We start from the raw sequence: 21,848 nt of genomic DNA, 5'->3' as shown, positions 1-21,848 counted from the left end.
TAAAAATTACAAGCAAATAATAATCAGGTGGTGTGCAGATTTGGCCAAAATTGTGAAGATGCTACTGCCCATGCAAGTTAGAGAAACCAAATACAGAAAATTCTATGAGGCCTTATGGAATCTAGGCGATCACTTCAAGATACATAAAATACAAATCCACAGAGCTCTGCTTTCTTTGCATTTCTCAAAGCAAGTTCTGAAGCGTGTCATTGTTCCGCTTCCTTTTTCTGCTCGTCCTTAGGTGCTATAATTATGAGCACCAGGAATGTGTTAGCACCAACTTGGAGAATGTCTAGTTCTCCATTTAGGCAGGGCCTCCTGATACCTTGACGGGTAGGTGTGTGGAAGCCTTCCACCCCATATGGATATCTTGTCATGGGGTAGTATGAGAAACAGACATGATGTGAATATACAGGCCTTCCCCGGAACAAAACAACAAAAACAGCCTCGATCCAGGCAAAGAGGTAGCTGCTAAATAGCATACCCTCCCCCTGCCCCCACAATCCTCATATCCTGCCATCTCCAGGCAACCTCAGCAGGTCACACAGCCTCACTGTGCCTCACCTGTCAAATGGGAATCATAAACCCCACCCCATTGGGTTGGTATGAGGAGTGGATGAGTTTGTATGTGTAAAGTGCTTGAAACAGTGCCTGCCACATACTAAGTGTTGGATAAGTGTTTGTTATTAAAAAGAAATAAAAATAAAAATGGGATGAGTGAGAGTTTACTGTGAGGTCCCCTTAATGACTTTTGATGTACAATTATGTTTTTGTGAGAGTTTTGGATTTTGTTGGGATTTTTTTTTCTTTTTGGTTGTTTGCTTGCCCTCAGCATTTGGAATTTAAAATTTAGATTGCTGACCTTTTCTCTCAGTCGTTTGGACATTTCATGCGTAGGCCCTGTTTTCTAGAACAAATAGTCATGGTTATGGTAATATATGGTAATATTTTGGCTACTACTAAATTCTCCTCTTGGTGAACCAGTGGCTATTTAAGGAGGCTAAGGTAAAAAGTAGGATTTTTAAAAGAGACTATTCTTTTCAGTTTTAAGCTTTTTTGAAGGGAGATTTAACATCAATGTACATACATAGATATATTATTACACTTTATGATTTAGAAAAATCTTTGCTGCTTCTCTTTTAAAAAATCAGTTTTTGTTTTTCGTTATCCCGCATGATGGTCCTGAGTACACACAGTGAGATGCTGTGCCCTCTGTGACCAGCAGGGCAGGGTCTGACACCCCCTGATATAAGACCCCTGTTTACTGTATAGCTTGCTGGTGTCACTGCCAGCTTATTTAGGGTCCCAGCTGATTTGTGTGACCACACCAGGGCCCACTTGGTGTTGAGGCCTGAGGGGCCCCAGGAGGGAGACAGCACGCCAGGGGTGTAGCTGCCCGGGTTCTCCTTTGTCATCTTCCCCTCGCCCTCCTCACCCGCTCTGCTTCCTGCGCTCTTCTGCCAACCTTTTTTTAGGTAGGACTCATTAGTCATTGAAATCATTGCTTCTTCCTGGCCATTTTCATTTTAATCCCCAGTGTGGGAGCTCCAATTTGGTCTGCCCATTGCCACGTGAAGTAGTCAGGAGCCTGTTAAGGGAATGTTCCAGGGAGGACACAGGGCGTGTGATTTCAAGGGAGGGCAGAAAGTCAACGGGGGTTCCCAGATGCTCATCTTCTGACCCCTGCTGGGCCATGAGGAGGTTTCCACCACGGGTCTTTAAAATGAGAATCATAGAGTTTTTCATTAAACCAAAATCTATTTAATTCAAAAGGACTGTCTTCTATACCTGCTTTATTTGGGGGGATTAAAAACAACTCTTTTATGAAATAACTGAGGATATATAAGTAGACAGGTTTTTGTTGTTTGATCTCATTTAGTTTTTTAAGATTAACTCTGTTGAGGCGTAATTTATATACAGTGAAAGCACACATTTTAAGTGTAGTTGGATGAGTGTTGACATATGTATGCACCCGTGTAACTAGCCCTCTGGTCAGGATTTGGAACTTTGCAGGCCCTCCAGAAGTTTCTGGTGGCCGTTTGCAGTCAGTGCCCATGTTCCGGCACCAAGGCAAGCACTGATCTGCCCTCTGCACCTACAGATTAGTCGTGTCTGCTCTAGCAAACCATGGAGAGGGGATCCGACGGCATTTATCTTCTGTATCTGGCTGCATTCCTTTAATGTAATGTTTTGGAGATTTACCCATGTAGCTGAGTATAACAGTAATTTGTTTCTTTATATTAATAGCATCCCACTGTATGGATATGTCACAATTTGTGTATTCATTTCTTTCCTGTTGGTGTTTGTTTTAATATTCTTACCTGATGATACAAAAGGTTATCATTTTGGTGTCGCCCCTCTCCCCACTTTGTTTTACTCCTCCCAGGAGCCCCTGGGTCAGAGTATCAATTCCTGTTACCCTTGAAGCTGTACCTTCCTGCGGGTCCTAGTAGCACATCCGTCTGGGACTGTGTCTGCAGAAGCATGTCCTGCTGACTGGTGGCAGAGATAGAGATGGGGTGGGGAAAGCTGAAGCAGTGCCAGTCTGGCTTCTCTCTGAGAACAGCACGTTCTAGGCTGAAAATTGCTGTGTGTCACCTGCTGGTCAGCAGAATGAAGCTGCAAAATTTGTGCCTGTGCTCAGCTGCACCTGCCACAAGTAATGCCATTAACCGGATGACAGCAGTCATCTTACAACCCTGCTTTGCATGCCTCTCAGTCACTGACACGTGGCATCAGTTACGCTGCGTTATGCTTGCCATTTTCAGTTAGTTAGGACCAGAGTGGGTAAAATTTAATTTTGAAATCACATTTCAGCATAGCACAAAACACGGGCCTGGGAAATTGATGGTTAAGACGAGCAGAGACTATCACACTCATGTCATAGAAATAAGCTGGTGTTTCCAGCATTGTTTGAAATCCCTTGCATTTTAACTTACATGTCAACACGGTAACATAAAGAAATAAGCCAACACTGGTGTGTTTATTTTTTAATATTTTGTTTCCCAAGAGTTTCTATTCTCGTAAAATCTGGAAGTAATCGGCAGAAGAGTTTGTTGTCTCATCTTTTTTCTGAGTGGTCATCTGCAGTAGTGCCCCCTGCCCTGTTCTCCATCCTGTCACCAGGGGCACTCCCTCCTTTCACAACCGAGGTCACAGCTCACAGTCGTGTTGCTTTCAGTCTGGTTATTTTCAGTCATTGTCTTGTTTGCTGATCTTCCCCTGTGGGTACAAGCTCCCAGGGCCCTTGTCAGTCTTGTATGACACAGACCCCCCCCCATGCCCACCCCGTGCCTGACTGGTACCAGTCACCCAGTGGATCACCCAGCAGTGTGATGCATGCTAGCCTGGCCACAGGTGCTCTCATTAGGCACAGCCTGTCTGGCGCTTGGGTGATGACTGAGTGACCGTGTGCCCTTTGTAAACCTCCCCCCCACCTCCACCCAGCTCCTCATGCTCCATCCACACTGATGGAGTCAGTCACTGATGAGCCATTCTGCCCCTTGCTCATCCTCATGATGTGGCTGGTGGCTCTTAGTCACGCAGGGAGAGTGTGGGTGAGTCGAGCTTCTTGATTGTGTCCGAGTCCAAGCATGCCAAAGCCTCCCTCCTCCCTCCTCCCCACCTTCCCTCCCGCCTTCTCAGCACCACCCTCCAGCGCTCCAGCATACCCATGTCCTGGCTCTGGGCTGAGTTCAGCACCCGCAGGGTACATCTGTTTTGTCTTGGCTTTCCTTAACAGAGAGGTAGACCTGTATGCCCCCTGCCCACCCTCTGGACATTGTCCTGGCTGCCGGGCACCCTCCAGCCCCTTGCTCTTAGAAGCACGTGTCCCATTGTTATCTCCTCTAAGGAGCCTTCTGCATTCCGGCTACGCTCCCAGGTGCCTGCCTTTTCTCACATGGCTGCAGGGCATCAGCCCCATTGACCAGTATCACTTTTGTCCACTTAGAGACCCAAGAAATGCAGAACTACACACAGACAACTTAGGTCACACACACGATGTCCAGGACAAAAGCTTTCCTGATTTTAATCATCTGGGTTTTGTTTAGGTGCCATAGTAACAGTCTCCTCTTGTCTCATTCTGCTCTGACTCCTGATCAGTGGCCTGAGAAGGAGGGAGAAGCAGAGAAAACATGAGTAATGAATGATAACGAGGATGTATAACCTCACAGAAGTGTTCCAGGGAAAACTTGTCGACCATCTGCTAATAATTATCAAGTACCCCAGTCAGTGGCAGCCATTCTCCTTTCCATTGTGTGAATTTAGGTCTGTGAGCTCCCCCTTCTAATTTCAGTCAGTCTGGCCCTAGACACTTAGGGCCAAGAGATCTCATCTGCTGGGTCCTCCCTGAACTTAAAAGAGCCTGAAGTGAGACATGCTAAATTGCAAAACTGCAGGGCAGCAGTTCAAATTGGATCTTGTTTTTACAACTGAAGAACCACATGGCAGGCACCGTGGGGCCAGGGACTGACAAAGTCGTGGAACAATATTAACCCGAGGCAGCAGGTGCAAACTGGTGGTGGAGGATATGGGGTTTTGTTGGCCTGAACAGATTTTTTAAATTTTACATGAATTGTCAGTATTTAAAACTTGGGAGACCTGACATAGAAACCCAGATTTGCCAAGATCCTGTGAAAAGTCAGTAAAAGCAGGAACTAGGGCCAACATTCCTGCAAGGCAGCACTCGTACGGCAAAACAGCAGCTCCTCTTAGGGCAGGTGTGTGCCCTCCACTTGGCCATAGACCTTGGGATTTCCTGTCATGGAGAAAATCACCTTGATGACATGGTGGCCTCCAGGGATGCTCAGAGTCCAACTGCACCGTACAGAAAGGCTCACAGAGCATTCAAAAGCACACAGAGATGTAGAGGAAGGAGGGGTAGGTGGCACCCTGATGGTGGGCTAGCAGGTGGGCCGAGTGTTCTATCTGACCCCTGGTCACAACTAGTTCATCTGTCCCCTCTCTGTCATCTCAGCCTTTCGTACTTACTATGTGCTTAAAAGGACCAGAGTGAAGTTTTAGACGAGGGGCCATGGCAGACAAAGGGTGCCCAGAGCCAGTGCACCTTCTCCATGAAAGGAAGCAGGCACAGGCACACCCAGCCAGCCACCTGCTGTGAGCAGTCCTGGGTTTCACCTGTACTTCTCTAGTAGAGCACATATGGTACCAGGATGGGACCAGGCTGGTTGTCATCAAGGCTGGTCAGTTCAGGGGATACTTAGCTGTCATCCCAGAGGGTGCATATCATGAGGTAGCATTTCCCTCCCTTTCCGTCCCTAAGTAACATTCTCATCTGTTCCATCATGTTTGGTTTTTTAAAATTATTCTATCTTTGGCATGTCTTACAGTTTATCAACCTGTGGCCTGTATTTAACACATCTTGCACACCTTAGGAATTTTGTTGTACCTCACAGGCTACTTGCTTACTATCCTAGATCTGTTTTGACAGATCCTATGAGATTTGCCTATACCTCATAAGCTTCTTGCGTATTTACTGGCTGTATTTAACACTAATTAGCTGCATCCATCCTCTATAGCACAATTGGATGTTCTCAGATAGTATGGTAGACTCCTGCTCTCGCTGAACATCCACGCACTGGACCGCACTGCCCTTCGTTCTTGACTGATCTCTGTAGGCAATTGCAGCTCTTCAAGGAAAGAAGCTAACATCTATCAAGCACCTTCTTTACCCAAGGCATTTTGCTAGACATTTCCACAAATTTGGAGAATGTACCAAAATGGGGGTAGTATTTGTATTTCACCAATTAGGAAATTATGAATGACTTGCCCAAGGCCACACAGCTAGTTAGTAGATCAAGATACCTAATGTTCATGTCAGGTCTAAGTGCACTGAGCCATACTTGTTCCCTTACTTACTCATTTTAATGTACCTTCCAAATGTCACTACTTTCTACACATTTATAAGTTGAGGCTATATTTTAGTATTGCCCTAGAGATAATGGTCGTTTTCAAATCCTTGCCTGTTTTCAAAATCTACTGTTATTTTTGTGTATGTTTTAACTTTTTGCCTTGAATGCTGACCAAGTCATGGGTACTTTGTAAATTGGGGCTGTTGTTAAGGCTTTGGTAAACCTGAAGAATTTGATGGTAGATTGGCCTGCCAGGAAGCATGAAGAAGAAATGCCTAGAAAAATTGCAGTTTGGGAGTTCAAGCAATCACATTTGCAGTCCAAGAAATTTCTCTTTATTTGGCAGAACAGAAATAAGAGCCATTCCAGTCTATTAGATAAACTCTGTACAGATACATCTTTTGGAAATACTCCCTACTTGATAGAATATAGATGTTCAGAAAGTGTAGAGTGTTGGCATCTGAATCTGTGCTTATTAGCAACTGATGGATTATCTCCCTGCACGTGTATTAGCACGGCCGAGACAAATGGAGTGTTGCTTATGCCATGTCCACCTAGATTTAAATCTTCAGATTCTGTACTATTTTAAAACATAAATAGCAAGTGAAAGTAACTACACTAAGAATTGAAGAATCACATTTTATCCTAGGATTTTTTTAAAATTTATCACCCATCCCATCTCTTTGCAAACTTTCAGTCTTCTACTGAAAAGTGAAAAAAATTTTTTTTTCTTTCCCGGTTTTCACACAAACCAACTGATCTTTTATATTGCCCTTCCTTGGACAGCCATATTTATCTTCACAAAGTAAATGCTTCCTGTGTAAGAAGTGACTAAGAAGAAATGAGATTGAGTTACAAGCACAGAAGAAAAGCAGTTATTATTTTATGGTCATGCCTTCAATTTCCATTTCACTCAAATTTCTATTTTTTTATTATAAGACTATATTAGTATTCCTCCTTCCTTGGTTTCAGAATTTTGGGAGTTTTGCATCTCTTCCTAGAATAAAATTTGTTTTAAAATCACAAAATCGTTTGAACTTTCCCTTTTGCAGTTGCTACCCATGGATACGCTTACCTTTCAGTAATGAATAATATAACGCCTTTTTAAGAACGGAATCACAGTGCCAGGAGTCACCGTCTATTGAGTGTCCAAGCACTGTGTCTAGTCTCTTCGCATTTTTTTAGTTCATCTGCAGGTTAGGAATCATGAATGCATTTTACAGATGAAGAAATTGGGACCTGAAAGAACTGAGTAATTTATCCAAAATCACACGACTAATAAGTTGCTGGGCTAAAGTCAGGATCCAAGTCAGAGTTAATTTAGAGCTTTTCATTATTTTCTTATCTCCTGATGACTGGTGGAGACTTTACATTCCTTGGTTTGCCTCTGAATATCTGGGTAATTTAAAGGAAAATTGCTTAGACTGTCATTCTCGCAATTTCCCACCGTGTTAAAGTAGAATAAGTCGCCGTATACCTCACCTGCTTCACAGAGGTGTTGGCAGAGGGGGAAGCACTTTATCAGTGACAATCTTGTACTTAAAGGCCCCCATCTCCCAGATTCTCAGGGCCTTCACACATTTTATCAAATTTACCTTCAAACTACCCTGTGAGGTAAGTATACTGAAATAAGCGGTATTACAGCCTGTTTTGAAGATGCTGAAGTTAAAGCATCGGGAAGTCATTATTTCTGGTTATTGCAAAAGGCAGGATTTGGGCCAGCCTGAAAGCCCTGTTGGACTTAGTAGCACTTCATAGCTGCCTCGAGTGTGAGTGTAATTTGGGAGTCAATCACTAGGCTCATTGCTTCCTAGCACACCAGGTTTGGACCAGGTTCACAAGCCTGAGGCTCTGAGGCACCTTCTGTACTTGTCGGTGATGCATCTGCATAGAAATGTGTCTGAGATTTTCCTGAATCGGATGGCTGTAGAATCTCCTATTTGAGCGGCTCCCCTGCTTTCAGGAATCTTCACTCTCCAAGCTCCATACACCTCCCATTTGTGTTACCCACAGACGGGCAGATCGAGGACTGGCATTGGACTGCCCTTTCCTTGTGCAATGTGCTGTCTTTAGAACCAGGCTCTTCCTGCAGAGGCCCAGCTTCTTCCCTCAAGTACCTTTGAACAGAATTTCTGCAGTTGGTCAAGCTTCAGGTTCACAGGGCCCACTGCACTGGAGGGGGAAGCCTGCTTGGATTAGGAACTGTTACACAGTTGCGGACATGGTCCAGATGGCAACTGTTCCCTTGCCTTGTGTCCCTGGATGGCTGCTGACCGAGTCTCTCTTTCTTTACTCCCACCTGGCTGCAGAGCTCTGCCCTCCTTTGGGCTCCCCAGAAGGAGAAGCCGGTGAACGTTCCCAAAGTGTCCCTAATGGAGCCAGAGGAGGGGATACATTGCAGATATATCTCAGAGCAAATAACTTAAAATACCCCATTAGACTATTGTGTTCTCCCAAGAGCACCAGCCTTTCCATTCCTCCTGCCTAGCTATTCCTGGGAGCTCCAAGTGCTGCCACCTTACTAAGCCTAGGAGTTCAGCTCCAGCCTGCTGGCTCAGCCTTTATCCCTAAACTGTGTAGGTTAACAGGACCCACCCTCCTAAAGGCAGTTTAGAGACTATCTGTTGTTTCTTAACGTGTCTTTTAGGAGCCTCATACCTACCTACCCTAAAATTGTTTATCACAGTATGTTTTCTAAATCAATGTTCTCTCTAAAGGGAATTTGGTAAATGAGATTTTCTCTTTCTTTGTTTTACAATTTGCCCTCTTACATCCCGTAATGCCTACTTTCTAAAACCTTTAAACAGTTACAGGTAAGTCAGAAAAGGACTATAATGCAGGTCACACCGTTGCCCACACTTCAGGATGAAAAAGTAATTAGAAAATGTTTCAGAAAAGTGTATATTGAAAAGAGGCTGTGAGTGCCACTGTCTCCATTATTTCTTTTATTGCTTAACAAATATTTGGTACCTGTAATATAATTTTTTAAAGACCATAGTAGAAGCATCAGGATACCAAGGAACAGAAAAGATGAATAACTAGTTCATCCATTCAGGAGACAATTAAGTGTGGGAAGAGAAACACGTGAGAAAAATTGAGCAGCATGGAGCCAATGGGCTCATGGAGGCATAATCGGAAAACGTCAAGGCAGATGTACATTTTTGCTTGCTTGAGACCGATGGGTGGATTTCAGTGAGTGCAGACGAGAGAGGAGGTGTTCTGGGCCATGGGAACAACAAAGACAGAGGCCCAACGGTAGAAAAGGACAAGTGATGACTTAGTAATAGGAAGCAGTGCAGAAGGAGGCTAACCTTGGAGAGGGGCTCTCCTCTCAGGTAGAAGTGAATCAGGAAAATTAAGTGAGGATGAAGAGGTTTTGAAGGAAGGGAAATGAATGTAGCAACAGCATCATTTTGAAATGTGCTAAAAGGATACTCAGGGAGTTGATCTTAGGTGACTCTAATCATCTCAGTAAACCGAGTTCATTATAAGGATGGAAAAATCTAGAACATTTTGAAATACTCATCGCAGAGAATGGAATTTGGAAGGATTTCCAAGTAGGAGTGACTGCTGAGCTAAAATGGCATACCTGTAGTGTAAATTCATTCTACCCTCCTAGGGGGCTGTCTTCAGCGTGCAGGACAGCACCCAGGAGAGCAGGCTGACACCATAGGCACTCAGTTTGGGGGACTGTTCTGATGGGCCCCACAAGAAGGCTTAGAGAGTCAGGGATTTTGAGGTGCTGGTCTCCCAGTGTCAGGAGGACTAACCTGGAGTCCAGCCTCTGTAATTGATCCGAGAGAAAGGAGGTAAGCTAGGAGACCACGAAGAGGTCGCAGTGAAGATAGCCAGGCAGAGTCAGCACCTATGGGGTGTGCATGCCCACAGAAATCAGAAAGCACCGGCACTGTCTGTCCTCAGAAAGATTTGGGGATGGCAGAGGCAGATCACATCAAGGAGCAATCAGATGGCAGCCTGTGATCTCTCTGGGATATTGAAGTGATTAATGGGGTGTTGGCTTCTTTTACTACTTCTGGCTTAGTACCATTTGCAACAGTTGTCTAAGAGATTTTAATTAAATCTAATATACTAATGCTTGTTACTATACAGATTCATACATTTGGAATATATTTCATGTTTTCTCAGACACACTCATAGTTATGTTGCTGCATAAGACTTTCAGTAGAATTAGTTAATGAATTAGACCCTGCTCTCTTGGAAACATTGAGGTCTTCCTGCATGCATCTCTTACCAGCCACAGCTTAGAGTCACAGAGCCTAAACTTTTCAAATCACACATAGCTATCGCTGGAAAAGTTATTGAGCAGGCACACCCACTATATTGATTTTTATCTGTATAGATAGTGTAACATTTACTAACTGTACATAGTATTTATTAGGATACACTTTCAGAAGTAGAGATCTAGAAAGAATAAGATTTAAAAAAAAATAGAAGTACCAATAGTTTATTTCCATACTACATGGAGCATCTTGTCTCTTCCTCTGTGAGGCCCACCAGCTGGGAGAGTATAAATTAATTTTCATTTTCTATAGTATGTAAGGAGATTTTAATTAAACCTTATCCATTAATGCTTGTTACTATTATATACAGGCATGTTCATTAGGAATATATTTCTTGTTTGCTCAAACATGTTCATAGTTATGTCACTGCCTAAGCTTTATTTTGCAAAAATCAGACAAAACTTTTTTTAGTATATATTAGGTTGCTATTAGACTATTTCTTCTAAACAGTTACTAATTACAAAGATTTTTTAAAAATATGCTTGAAGTAGCTCCCCCATATGTTGCTTTAAAAAATATTGCTGAAGAGGACTCTTCAAGTAACTGTGTAAAGGCAGCTGGTTGGAGTATGATTCTTTGAATGAAAAACTGTTGATTCTCCTCTTTACACTGCTAGATATACAGAACCAAATATCTACTGATGACAGATCTTAACACTGGCAATCCTTAAACCAGCAAAATAAGTATATAACATAAATTAGTGGGAAGCACTCAATTGAGAATTGTTTATAAGTAAATGCAGTCCATCTTGAGGACATGTTTATGGTGTTTAAGTTGCGCTTGATCATTTTATGGCCCAGGAAAGAAGGATTTGTATCAGTGAAACCACTCAGAGGGAGAGAAGTAATGAATTTGCTCCTCAAATATATGCAGTAATGATATCTTGCATTCTCAACATTAAATAAAATAATTAAGTGTTTTGGTCTGACTTATTTGTTGTACTGATCTTCTGTTCCTCCCTTCTGCATCAGCACCCCATTTCATGCCCAATTTTAATTTGGGACAGAAAAGGGCTTTAATTTTGTCTCTTAATTTTGCCTTTCTGTCTATTTTTTCTCAAGCTTCCCATGAGCAGATCCTCAGCTCTGGGCATTCCATTCAAGGGAAAGGATTTAACGCTTTTTCTGTGCCGTGATCATACATGCAGTTGCCTTGTCTACCATTTCTGATGTTATTGCTGGTGATACTCATCATCTTCATCTTATTTGCTTGTTGATAAACAAGGGGATATTCAAATGTGTTATATAAAGTGGGAAGCTTGAGCCTTGCTCATCCCCATATTTAGCCTGAATTCAGGTGAAAATCTCAAGAGTGAAGAATTTTTAAATCTCTCATGCCTTACTATGAACTCGTGTTACAAATATATTGAGAGTGCACCATATTCTCTGCAGTTTTTTTTTACAGTCATACTATTGTAACTAATTCAATAATCTTTGATTCATGTGAACCTTAATGAAACCACCAGAACAGAATAACAGCAACCAAGACTCCAGTAGGCCATGCTTTCTGTTTTACCAGTTGAGGTCAAGCCTGAACTCTTACCTAATTTGAAAAGTAAAATAATGTCAAGTATGTCTCTCAGAAAACTACTGGCATCTAATATGGTACCAGGCACGTGGTAGGAGCTCAGTAAATGTGTATCTCTGCAATGAGAGTCCACCCACCCCACCCCACCCCAGTTACTACCAAAAGACAAATAGCTTATACCCTTAGAAGGCTTAAAATCTCCTAAGTAGAGAGATATATAATTAGTATTAGTTACATAAATCAATTAGTGCAACATTAATTATGTAATTAATATCCTGTGCTGTGTGTTCTAATCATGGCGTGAACCAAATGCTAAGGGATCATGGAGGGGATGGAATAAATGATTCTTCCAGGGAGAAGGGAGTGGGAATGGGGCTGCTGCCCAAGGTAAAATCATGGTTTGGACACTACCCTGGGGGCTGAGCAGGAGCTCTCCAGGTACAGAAAGGGGTGTGTGGTTGAGGAGGCCGTTCAGAAGACCCTTCAGAAGACCTACGAATATGCTATATTTCTTTATTCACACGTTGTCTGGGGTGTGAGATTTTTAGTTCACTGAGAGCTGGGATTGCCTAGGAAAGTCCCTAAATGCCGCACTAAGGGCTTTGGCCTGGGAGGGTAGTGAGACATCTGATTTTGAAGTGACAACATGACCAGTGGTTTATAGCCAGGCTGCTCGGACCTTAACCTGCATCACAGTTCCCTGGAGGGTTGGTCAGAACAGACTGCTGGGCCCCAGCCCAGAGTTTCTGATGAAGGAGCTGTGGGTGAGACCTCAGAACATGCATTTCTAGCAAGTGCCCCAGTGCAGCTGATGCTGCTAACCACTGGTTTAGACAGTAAACTGAAATATCGAGGGCAGAAGTCATTGAGGTCTGTATGTGAGTTTATTAAAATATCAAGTAAGGTAAGAGGCAAAAATCACTACCCAGAATATGCCAGTAATGATTTTCATTGTTCATCATTTTTGAGACCTTATTATATACACAGGGTTAATGGTTCCAGAGAGTCCCCTCTCTGTCATTAATGGTAGGATTCCTGGAGTCACCAGAAGAGTCACAAAAAGACTCCTCTGATACCTTCACTGACCTCACTAAGCTCAATTCAGAGGAATACAGTAAGTTTATAACATCATTGTTAGGTTCTTGGAAACTGCAACTTTAAGCAAACCAACTATAGCAGCTCCTCAAATGACATCATTTCATTCAACATCATTTTTTTACAGCGTTGATGAGAAAATGTGGTTTGGCTGTATGTTGTTTTGCCTAAAGTTAGTTTCCAGGAACTATTGCCGATGTTAAGTGTGGATTTAACTGTACATAGAAAAGGTAGCTTTGGGCAGGCTAAGCTCTTTCCACATTGGGCCATCTTTCTTTCTCCTCCCAGCTCCACACACACACAATGGTAGCCTCCCACCTTCTGTTGTAAGCACTCAAGGGTGGAGGGTGGTATTAAGGCAGAAGGGGGTGTATTGGATGCTTTTGGGGGAACATTCTTAGACGGGGATTTTATCTTCTTCTTGCTGTCTTGTCATCTTGTGCCCAAATGCCTTTTAGATTCTATTGCCTAGGAAATCACTTAGCTATATCATCATGTTCTCCCCAGCATTTGGTGTATGCAGTTCATTAGAGAAGTTGATATCACTTACAAGGACCACTGGGGCCACTGTGGGAAAGAAGAATGATACCCAAAATTGTGAGGCAGGTTCGAAGTACCATTTCACTATTCGGAGATTTCAAAAAATGGTGCAACATTAATTAGCTGTGAAAGCAACAAAGAGGAAAACACCATAGGCTAAAGCCCCACAAGCTGAGTGTCCAGTTCCTTTATCCTGATTTTGTTTGAGGCCTGCACAGAGAGATTTTAAAAAGCCATTGCTGATTCATTGTCACTAAGAGGCAGAGTATATTTAAGACAAGTCCATCTAGGGGCTCCCCTTTCCAACTCTTCAGAATGCCTGTGATGTGTCAAGTTCTGTTCTAAGGTGCAGTGACCAACAGGTAAAAATCTTAGCTCTCCTTAGAGCTTACATTCTAGTGGGGAAGAGAGGCAAGAAACAAGATATATTAGTAAATCCAGACCATGTTAGGTAATCAGAAGTGCTAAGGAGAAAAATAATTTAGGGAAGAAGAGTAAGCAGTGTTGAATGGGAAAGAGGATGCAATTTTAGATAGGATATCCAACAGGGAAATCACTAAGAAAGTGACTTTTGAGCAAAGACTTGAAGGAAATGAGGGAGCTAGTCATGTGAAAATGTGGGAAATGAACATTCCAGAAAGAGGAAAAGCATATGCAAAGTCTCTAAGGCCATACTTGCTGTGTAGCATCTTGGGTATACCCTAGATGAGCAAGGAAGAAAGTGGCTGTGGAAGAGCCAGGGAGGAGACAGATTGTAGAAATCCTTGTAGATCACTGGAAGAACTCGAACTCATACCCTGAGTGAGATGGGACATGTTATGAGGATGCTTCATATGAGCAAAGAAATGGCCCCATCACACTTAATGTTTAACAAGATCACTTAGGCTCCTGTGTTGAGAAAAAAATGAAGGAAGGAGGCAAGACTATAAGCAAGGAGACCAACTAGGAGGATGTTAAAAATAATCCAGGCAAGAGAAGATGGTGACCAACATATGAACAGTGGAGATAGTGAGAAATGGCCATTTTCTCATTCTATTTTGGAAGCTTGGCAAGAAGGGATTCACTGACTGACTGGATGTGAGATGTGAACAAGAAAGACAAACATCAAGGATGATGCCAGAGTTTTTGCATGGAACAGGGAGAAGAATAGCATTGTCATTTACTGAGATGGGGAAGGGGAGCAGGTTTGAATGAGATTAATTTTGGTAAGTGCAGCCATGATAAGTGTGAGATGCATATTAGACATCTGAGTAGGCCAGCTTGTCAAGTAGCCAGTAGGATATACGAGTCTGGGTTCAGGAGAGAGGTACAGGCATCCAGGGAGTCATCCACATGTAAATTTATGCTGTGAGATGGGATGAGGTCACCAAAGCAGTGAGTGCAGGTCGAAAATAAAACATGTTCAAGATTGAGCCCTGGAGGACTCGATGTTTAGAAGTCAGGGAGATGAGAAATCCCAGATGAAAAGAAAACTAAGATAAAAGTGTAGCAGTGGAAGCTGAAATAAATGAAAAAGATGTTTGAAGGAGGAGAACGCTATCAGACAGCTACGTCAGATCCTTCCCATAGACTGAGTACGATCAAAACCAAAAATTGACCAGTGGATTTAGCAATACAAAAGCCATTGCTAACCTTGGTAAGAGTAGTCTGGGTGGAATGGTGAGTAGATTTCTGAAAGACACCGCAATTAACAATTTTCTCCTCTCCTGCACCAACACAGCCTCCTTTCTGTCATATTACTCCATGAGCATTTAAACGCACCATTATTTCTCTCATCTTAAACTCCCATTTCGACTTGCCTTTCCCTTCCGTCTGCCACTCCATTTCTGTCCTTTCCATTAAAACAAAATTCCTGAAAAATTTTTGATGTCATCAATTTCTTCCCATTATTCCCTGGAATTTTGTTTTAAGGACTTAAGGTTGTCAGCTGAGAGGATGGAGAGAGGTGTTAAAGACTTGAGGACAAAGAGGAGTAATCATTTTGTAAGAGAATGGAAGAGTGCACAGAATTGGAAAACGTGGCATGATTGGTGGGTGTCATCAGAGGCGGACTTGATGGTGGCAATTGTGACTTTAAAATGAGATCAGTCTGTTTGGTGGCGTGTTATTCCTCAGCCCCATTCTGCTGGGCAGGTGCAGGCAGGGAGTGAGCAGACAGTTGGTTTTAACAAGAGTTGTGATTTATTTTCGTCCAGAGAATTTCAAGAGTGGGACAGATTTGAGGTTTTGTGCTTATGAGGATTTCTCATGGTTTTCAAGTTGAGTGAGGAAGAAACCAGGGCAGAGGTAAAAGGACATTAGAGGTCAGGGTGTTGGAGGGATCATCTGGGTGATTAATGAAATTACCAAGAATCATGCAGGAGATCAGTAGGGCTGAAGCAGATGACAGTGAGCAGACTCTAAACCTTCAAGGAATTGGGGAAGCAACCAGGGTGAATGGCTGCCTGCAAGGAGGAGGGTAGAGCAGCAGGGTCTGAAAGCACTATGCTCACAGAGTAGAGAGTTCAGAAAGGATACAGGAGCAGTTATTTGGAAGTTGGAGTGAAGAACAAGAGTATCGACCGCCATCCCAGCACGGTAGGAGGAAGAGTGTGGGGGGAGAAGACAGTCCCGGCTGGAGAGCATTGCCACGGAAGTGCTTCCTCACGGGAGAGCCGGGTTTCAGTTACAGCAAAGATGAAAGGGATGTTCCAGAAGAGGCTGAGGTCCTGGGGGATTTTGCTGATGATTGCCCATGAGCCCAAGAAGTGCAGTGGAAGCATTTCAGGAGAAGGAAGGAGAGCCAGGAACATCAGAGTCTGAGGAATGTGAGAAACCTAGGCTTCTGGAGGTGGCTTTCTGAGGAATCTCGAGTCCCAGTATAGTATAGTCTCACCTGTGAAACATCCTGCATCTTACTACTCACAGGTCATGAAGTGGTTCCATTAACTTCCTGGGCTTTTCTGTGCAAACAGGCTGCAGCATGCCCTGTTGGAAGGCAGCAGGGCCCACTTGTGCTCCAGTTTTGTCTTTGCCACCTGGTTTGTGTGCAGCCAAGACTGTGAATTGTTGGGCTGTGGGCCAGAGGAAGCCCCCACATCCTCACTGATTGTGCTGGCCTTGCTCTCAGTGCCTCAGTCGGGTCTGCTGAGGAGGAGCAAGCCAGAGAGGAAGGCCAACCAGCTCACAGCCAGGAGCAGGGTTTCCCAAGCTCAAGTGACGTGCTTGCCAGCTTTAAATGCTTACTGCTGCAGAGCACCTGCACTCTTGTTTGTAATGATTTTCTGTAAATACATTCACTTTTGTTTTCTTATGGAAATGTCTTTTTCAAGGAAACTCATAAGAAACCTGCCACAATTGAAAAGTTATTGTAAAAAATGAGTACAGAACCAGAATGATGAAAAATTTAAAAATGTACATCCTCATACACCCTAGATCATCTCATTTGCCACTTTTGGGAAGTGAGCGAATCAAAGAATGGCTGGGACTCAGACTCCTCCTTACAAAGCTGCCCACCTGTGTCTTCTCTCTTTCTTGTTTCTACTTTCTACTGATGGCCCTATGATTTACATGTGGGAGAATCAGGCTGAATTATTGTGCTTGAGAAGAGCATTTCCCTTATGTGCAAGTTAAGTTCCCATAAAGGAGCACGGCCCGTGCAAAGGCCCTGAGGTGGCAGAGAATATGTGCATTCAGGGATGCAGCAGGAGTGAAGACACCTAGCAGGAGAGGCCTGCAGACAGGCTGCTGCGGGCAGGTTAAAAATGTAGGTCTTTTTCTATGAGCAGCATGAAGCTCCCCTTAAGGAGGGTCACCTCCCAAATCAAATGGTTAGATTTGAGTTCTAAAAGATCTGTTTTCAGTCATGCAGAAAAGGGATTGGAGAGGGCAGATGTGGGGTGGACAGTTGGGAGATGCTCTTGCAGAGTCCACAGGAGACCCAAAGGCCTAAAGTCAAATGGTGCTGATGGCAAAGGATGGAAGGATAAAGTTCTAAGAAATGTTTAGAAGGCAAAAGGGGCAAGACTTAGCACTTGTTTGAATGCAGGGATAGGAAGAGAAGGGAGGTCAGGGATGACTTCAGCATCTCTGGCTGGCATTGCTGGGTAGGTGGTGGTAGAATGCTTTGAAATGGAGAATACCAGAGCTGGGACTGGAGGGAATATGTTGAGTATGGTTTTGGACAAATTGAATTGGAGGTTCCTGGGTGACATGGGAAGAAAGATGTGCCAAGTTGGGTATGTGGGTCTGGAGCTCAGAAGAAAGGTGGGAAGCGGAGAAAGGAATTGGAGATTCATTGGCCTGTGCTTTAGGTGTGATTGTAAAGGCTGATGTGGTCTACCTGCCTCTTCTTGTCACTGTGACCTTTCATATGTGAGCTGATGTGCAACAGAGTTTCCACTCCAGCTAGCCTATTAAAGGCTGAATTGATTATTCTCCCTCTGAAAAAAAGCAAAATATACTGTTGTGTTATTATACTAACAATGACTGAGAGGCAGTGAGATTTTTTTCCTCTTCCACCTCCTCTTCTTTAAAAGTGTTTCTATAAAAAGGGACACTTTTTATAACCAATTAAGAGATGACCATCTGCCCTTCACTTTACATAGACAAGCTGCCTATAGCAAGATCTGAGAGCCAAAGCTGCATGTTTAAGTAAAGTACATTTATTATTTCTAAGTTGTATTTATGCAGCTAGATTAATGTTTTCAGTTCTAGAGAAATTTTACATGCTAATCACTTTTTTTAAATTTAATTTTTAAATTATTTTGAAAAATTTTAGTGACTTTTGCTTCTTAATGCTTATTCATTTTGGTTTTCCTGGTTAATAGATTACTGTCCTAGATGAGACATGGACTGTATTCAGGCGTTACAGTCGTTTTCGAGAAATGCATAAAACATTGAAGTTAAAGTATGCAGAGGTAAGTTATGAAATTATTATCTCCGATTAAGAGCATTCATTTTATAAAGTAAATGAGCTGATTGCATTAGTAATGTTATCTCTCTCTCTGTCTCTCTCTTCCAGATACTAGCTTATTAGTGTCACTAAGTCTTACTTCAATAACCCATTTATCAAAGATAACTTTAAAATTTTTCTTCTTTGTTCCATTTCTGTTCTACACAATTTAAACATTTTCTTAACAGAAGATTTTGAAAGTGATATTACAATGACAGTAAGTGAACTCCATCCTTCTCATAAATTTTATGGTAAATTTTAAATACATATTTTAATCAATTTATAACTTCTCAATTTGAGACCTATTAAAATTAAAATAACTTCTTCATATAGATTTACACTTTTTTCTTTAAAAAAGAAAGACTACATTCATGCTTAGTCTTATACTTAATGAGAAGTCAAGTCATAACAGTTATTTTGCCATTGAACGTAGAGGGAAAGGTAGATAGAAAATGCAGAATTATCTAGAGACCAGAAAGCATTTCATGCATCAGATCAAATATCCAGAGGGTATTAATACATTAGTCATCTTTTCCTTTTTGAACAAACACAGGTTTCTCAAGTAATTTTAAGCAAAGTATTCCTAGAAGGAATGTGTGTTTTCCAAGTAATGATGATGATGATGATGATTTTACTTCAACTAAAGGAAGCATTATCTAGGTCCAGCTTTCTGGGAATTTTGTGTTGAACTGACTGCAGATCAATCAACAGTCATTGTCTAACTAGCCTGCTTTCACCAATTATTGGTTTTGAGCACTATTTTTATGGTTTTTTATGACATTCTAAAATATAGTTAGAAATTTGGTTCACTAATTTGGTTCACATTAAATAATGTTTCCTTAACATTCTCATGGCTTCCACCCTTTTTAAAATCTGATATAAAATACAAAGAGAAATAGCTTTTTGTAAATAAAATAGTTCCCTGGTGTATAGAAGAATCTTGAGCTCAGGTAGAATTAAGCTGTGTTAGTTTGTTTGCATTGCTATAAAGGATTACCAGAGACTGGGTAATTTATGAAGAAAAGAGGTTTATTTGACTTACAGTTCTACAGGCTCTACATGAAGCACTTCTGGTGAGGGCCTCAGGAAGCTTCCAATCATGGTGGAATATGAAGGGGACCCAGTGTGTCACATGGGGAGACAGGGAGCAAGAGAGAAAGGAGGGGGTCCTAGACTCTTTTTCACAATCAGATCTCAAGGTACTCATTACCATGGGATACCATCAAGCTGTTTGTGAGGAATCTGCCCTCAAGATCCAACACCTCCTACTAGGCCCCACCTCCAACATTGGGGATCATATTTCAACCTGAGATTTGGAGGGAACACACATCCAAACCATATCTTAAGCTATCTCTGAAATTCTGTTACTAAGCTGTCACACTCTCTAGTCTTTTATTAAAAATTTAGGAAACTTCAAGTGGGAATTTGTTCCCAAGAGGCTTCTTGTAACAGTAATAACATCAAAATCAAGTTATTAAGTTTGTTTCTGCAGTTTAATTTTCGTGGCTGAAATCAATATTGACAATTAAAAGAAGTATTGTGTACATATGAAATGTACAGAGCAGCTTGTTTTTAAAGTGAGCTTTGCAGCTCATTAACCACTTGGTTTTAAGTTACTACATCAGTATTTTAATAACGGATGGATTTTGCATATTTAATTAAACTCACTGAATTCCCAAAGCAATACCTAGCAAAAGCAATTTCCATGAAATAAAAGCACTCAGACTTTATATACACACACACACATTCATTCCAGGATGTATTTATTTTATATTGATTCTTTGATTACTTCAACCCATTCTGTGTAGGCACATTTTTCTGGATTCCAGTAAGACTGTGACAGACAAGAAAAAAATTTCTTCTTCTATATATCTTAAATATGGGGCAGACAGTAAACAAGGAGAAAATAATAGCTAGCACTTTAAGAGTAAGCATGCAATGTTGCAGTTGCCATTTAAAGTGAGTTACATGCCTTATATGAAAACTAGCAATAAAGAATGGTGGGGCAGAAGGTGTTGGGCACACTTTAGTACAAGGTTGTTTCAGGGTTGGGCTCCTGACAAGGTGGCATTCTAGTTGATACATTAGCTGAGAGATATTTAAAAGAGTTTTCAGAGCACCAATATACAACTCTAATCTGTGTTTTTAAAGAAAACTCCAGAATGAACCTAACAGAAACAATCTTTAAAGATATAATAGAAGAAAACATACCCAAGGTTAAGAATGACATGAACCAGTGAGTCGAAGAAGTTACTTGGTACCAGGCAAAATGAATGAACACAGATTATCATATACATGAGAGTATTTTCCAGAGGAAAAAGGGTGTATTAGAAACATGTTTTTAAAAACCTTCAAATGAAGAAAATCAAGTTGATGTCATTCATTAATTCACTCATCTGTATTGAGCAACTCTGCATGGTGAACACATTGTGAACAAGACAGCTGCATTCCCTCTTCTCATGAAGTAGAGAGAATAAACAGTGAACAAATAAATAAGGCAATTTCAGCTTGTGTAAAGTGAATAAAACCAGGCCTTGTGACAGTGTGGCATGAGAGCTGGGTAGTGGACTACTTTAGGTGGGGCAGGCCAGGCACACCTTTCTGAAAGAGTGGAATTTGTGCTGAGATCTGAATGTTGAGAAAGAGCCAGCCATGAAAATCTGGAGGTGGGTACATTGTAACTCACGGGAAGAGCAAGTGCAAAGGCCCTGCAGTAGAACCAAGTTTGGTTTGTTCCAAGAACAAAAAGGCCTGGAAAAGTGGTGAGGATGGTAGAGGAATGTGGGCAAAGAGGTAGGAAGGGACTCTATCATGTGGAGCCTTGAACTGTATTCCTAGTGCATGGGAAGCCACTGGACCGTATTAAGCCTGGTAACAAAGTGGTTTTATTTATACACTTAAAAGGTCATTTTAATGGCCATACCGAGTATGCATGGTTGGGGTGCTAGAGAGCTCAAATCCATAATTCTTTTTAGACGTTAATTTGAGGATACTTTTAAACACCCAATTAGAACTATCAAGAGAGATGAAGGATATAAGCCTAAAGTTTAAAGGAGAAAGATATTGTGAACCTTCTCTTAGAAATACAAGTTATTGTTTGGATCAGGAATAATTAAGAAAAATTTTTTTATTTCTTTTACACTGAGTAAAGTGCTTTTATTTCTGCTTCAATTTCTAGCTAAGTTTCAGTCTTCAGACCATTTCTATTCATAGGCGACTTCTGCTCACAGAAGCCTCTTTTCCTGAAGACAGGCTCAGGATCTCAATGTTAGCTAAGAATGGAAATTGGTTCTCCATGTTGTGTTTAATTTTGTGGCTTATAATTACTCTCACATAAGGACAAAAGAATGTTATATATAAAGGAGAACCCACAAACACGTGTGTGCATGTATTTGAAGGAAAACAGACTATGAGAGTGGTGATTTGAAACCTTGTAGTAAGCTCCTAAAACAAACACCACATGTTGAAAGGTACAGACCCCGAGGAGTGCCATGCCGTTGTTTGTGTCCATAGCCATAACTCCAACACTTACAAGGTGCTGACCGTGGGCCAGGTGCCGTGCTGTGCATCTCATGTGGT

The 21,848-nt window shown here is 41.9% G+C and overlaps 1 protein-coding gene across 5 annotated transcripts in view; it reads left to right on the top strand.

The window, feature by feature from the left end:
* Positions 1–21,848, top strand: part of KIF16B (kinesin family member 16B) — a 302,734-nt gene that overhangs the window by 218,779 nt on the left and 62,107 nt on the right. For 4 of the 5 annotated variants that reach the window (XM_003810588.6, XM_055105088.3, XM_003810587.6 and 1 more), the window contains one exon: positions 18,145–18,234. The exons of the other annotated variant lie outside the window; for it this stretch is intronic. In XM_003810588.6, coding sequence (XP_003810636.1) covers positions 18,145–18,234 — 90 coding nt within the window. The remainder of the gene's footprint in view (positions 1–18,144; positions 18,235–21,848) is intronic. 5 annotated transcript variants of the gene reach the window in all.

Source organism: Pan paniscus, chromosome 21, assembly GCF_029289425.2.
Source record: "Pan paniscus chromosome 21, NHGRI_mPanPan1-v2.0_pri, whole genome shotgun sequence".
NCBI lineage: Eukaryota > Metazoa > Chordata > Mammalia > Primates > Hominidae > Pan > Pan paniscus.
This window is presented reverse-complemented; position numbering and strand designations above follow the sequence as displayed.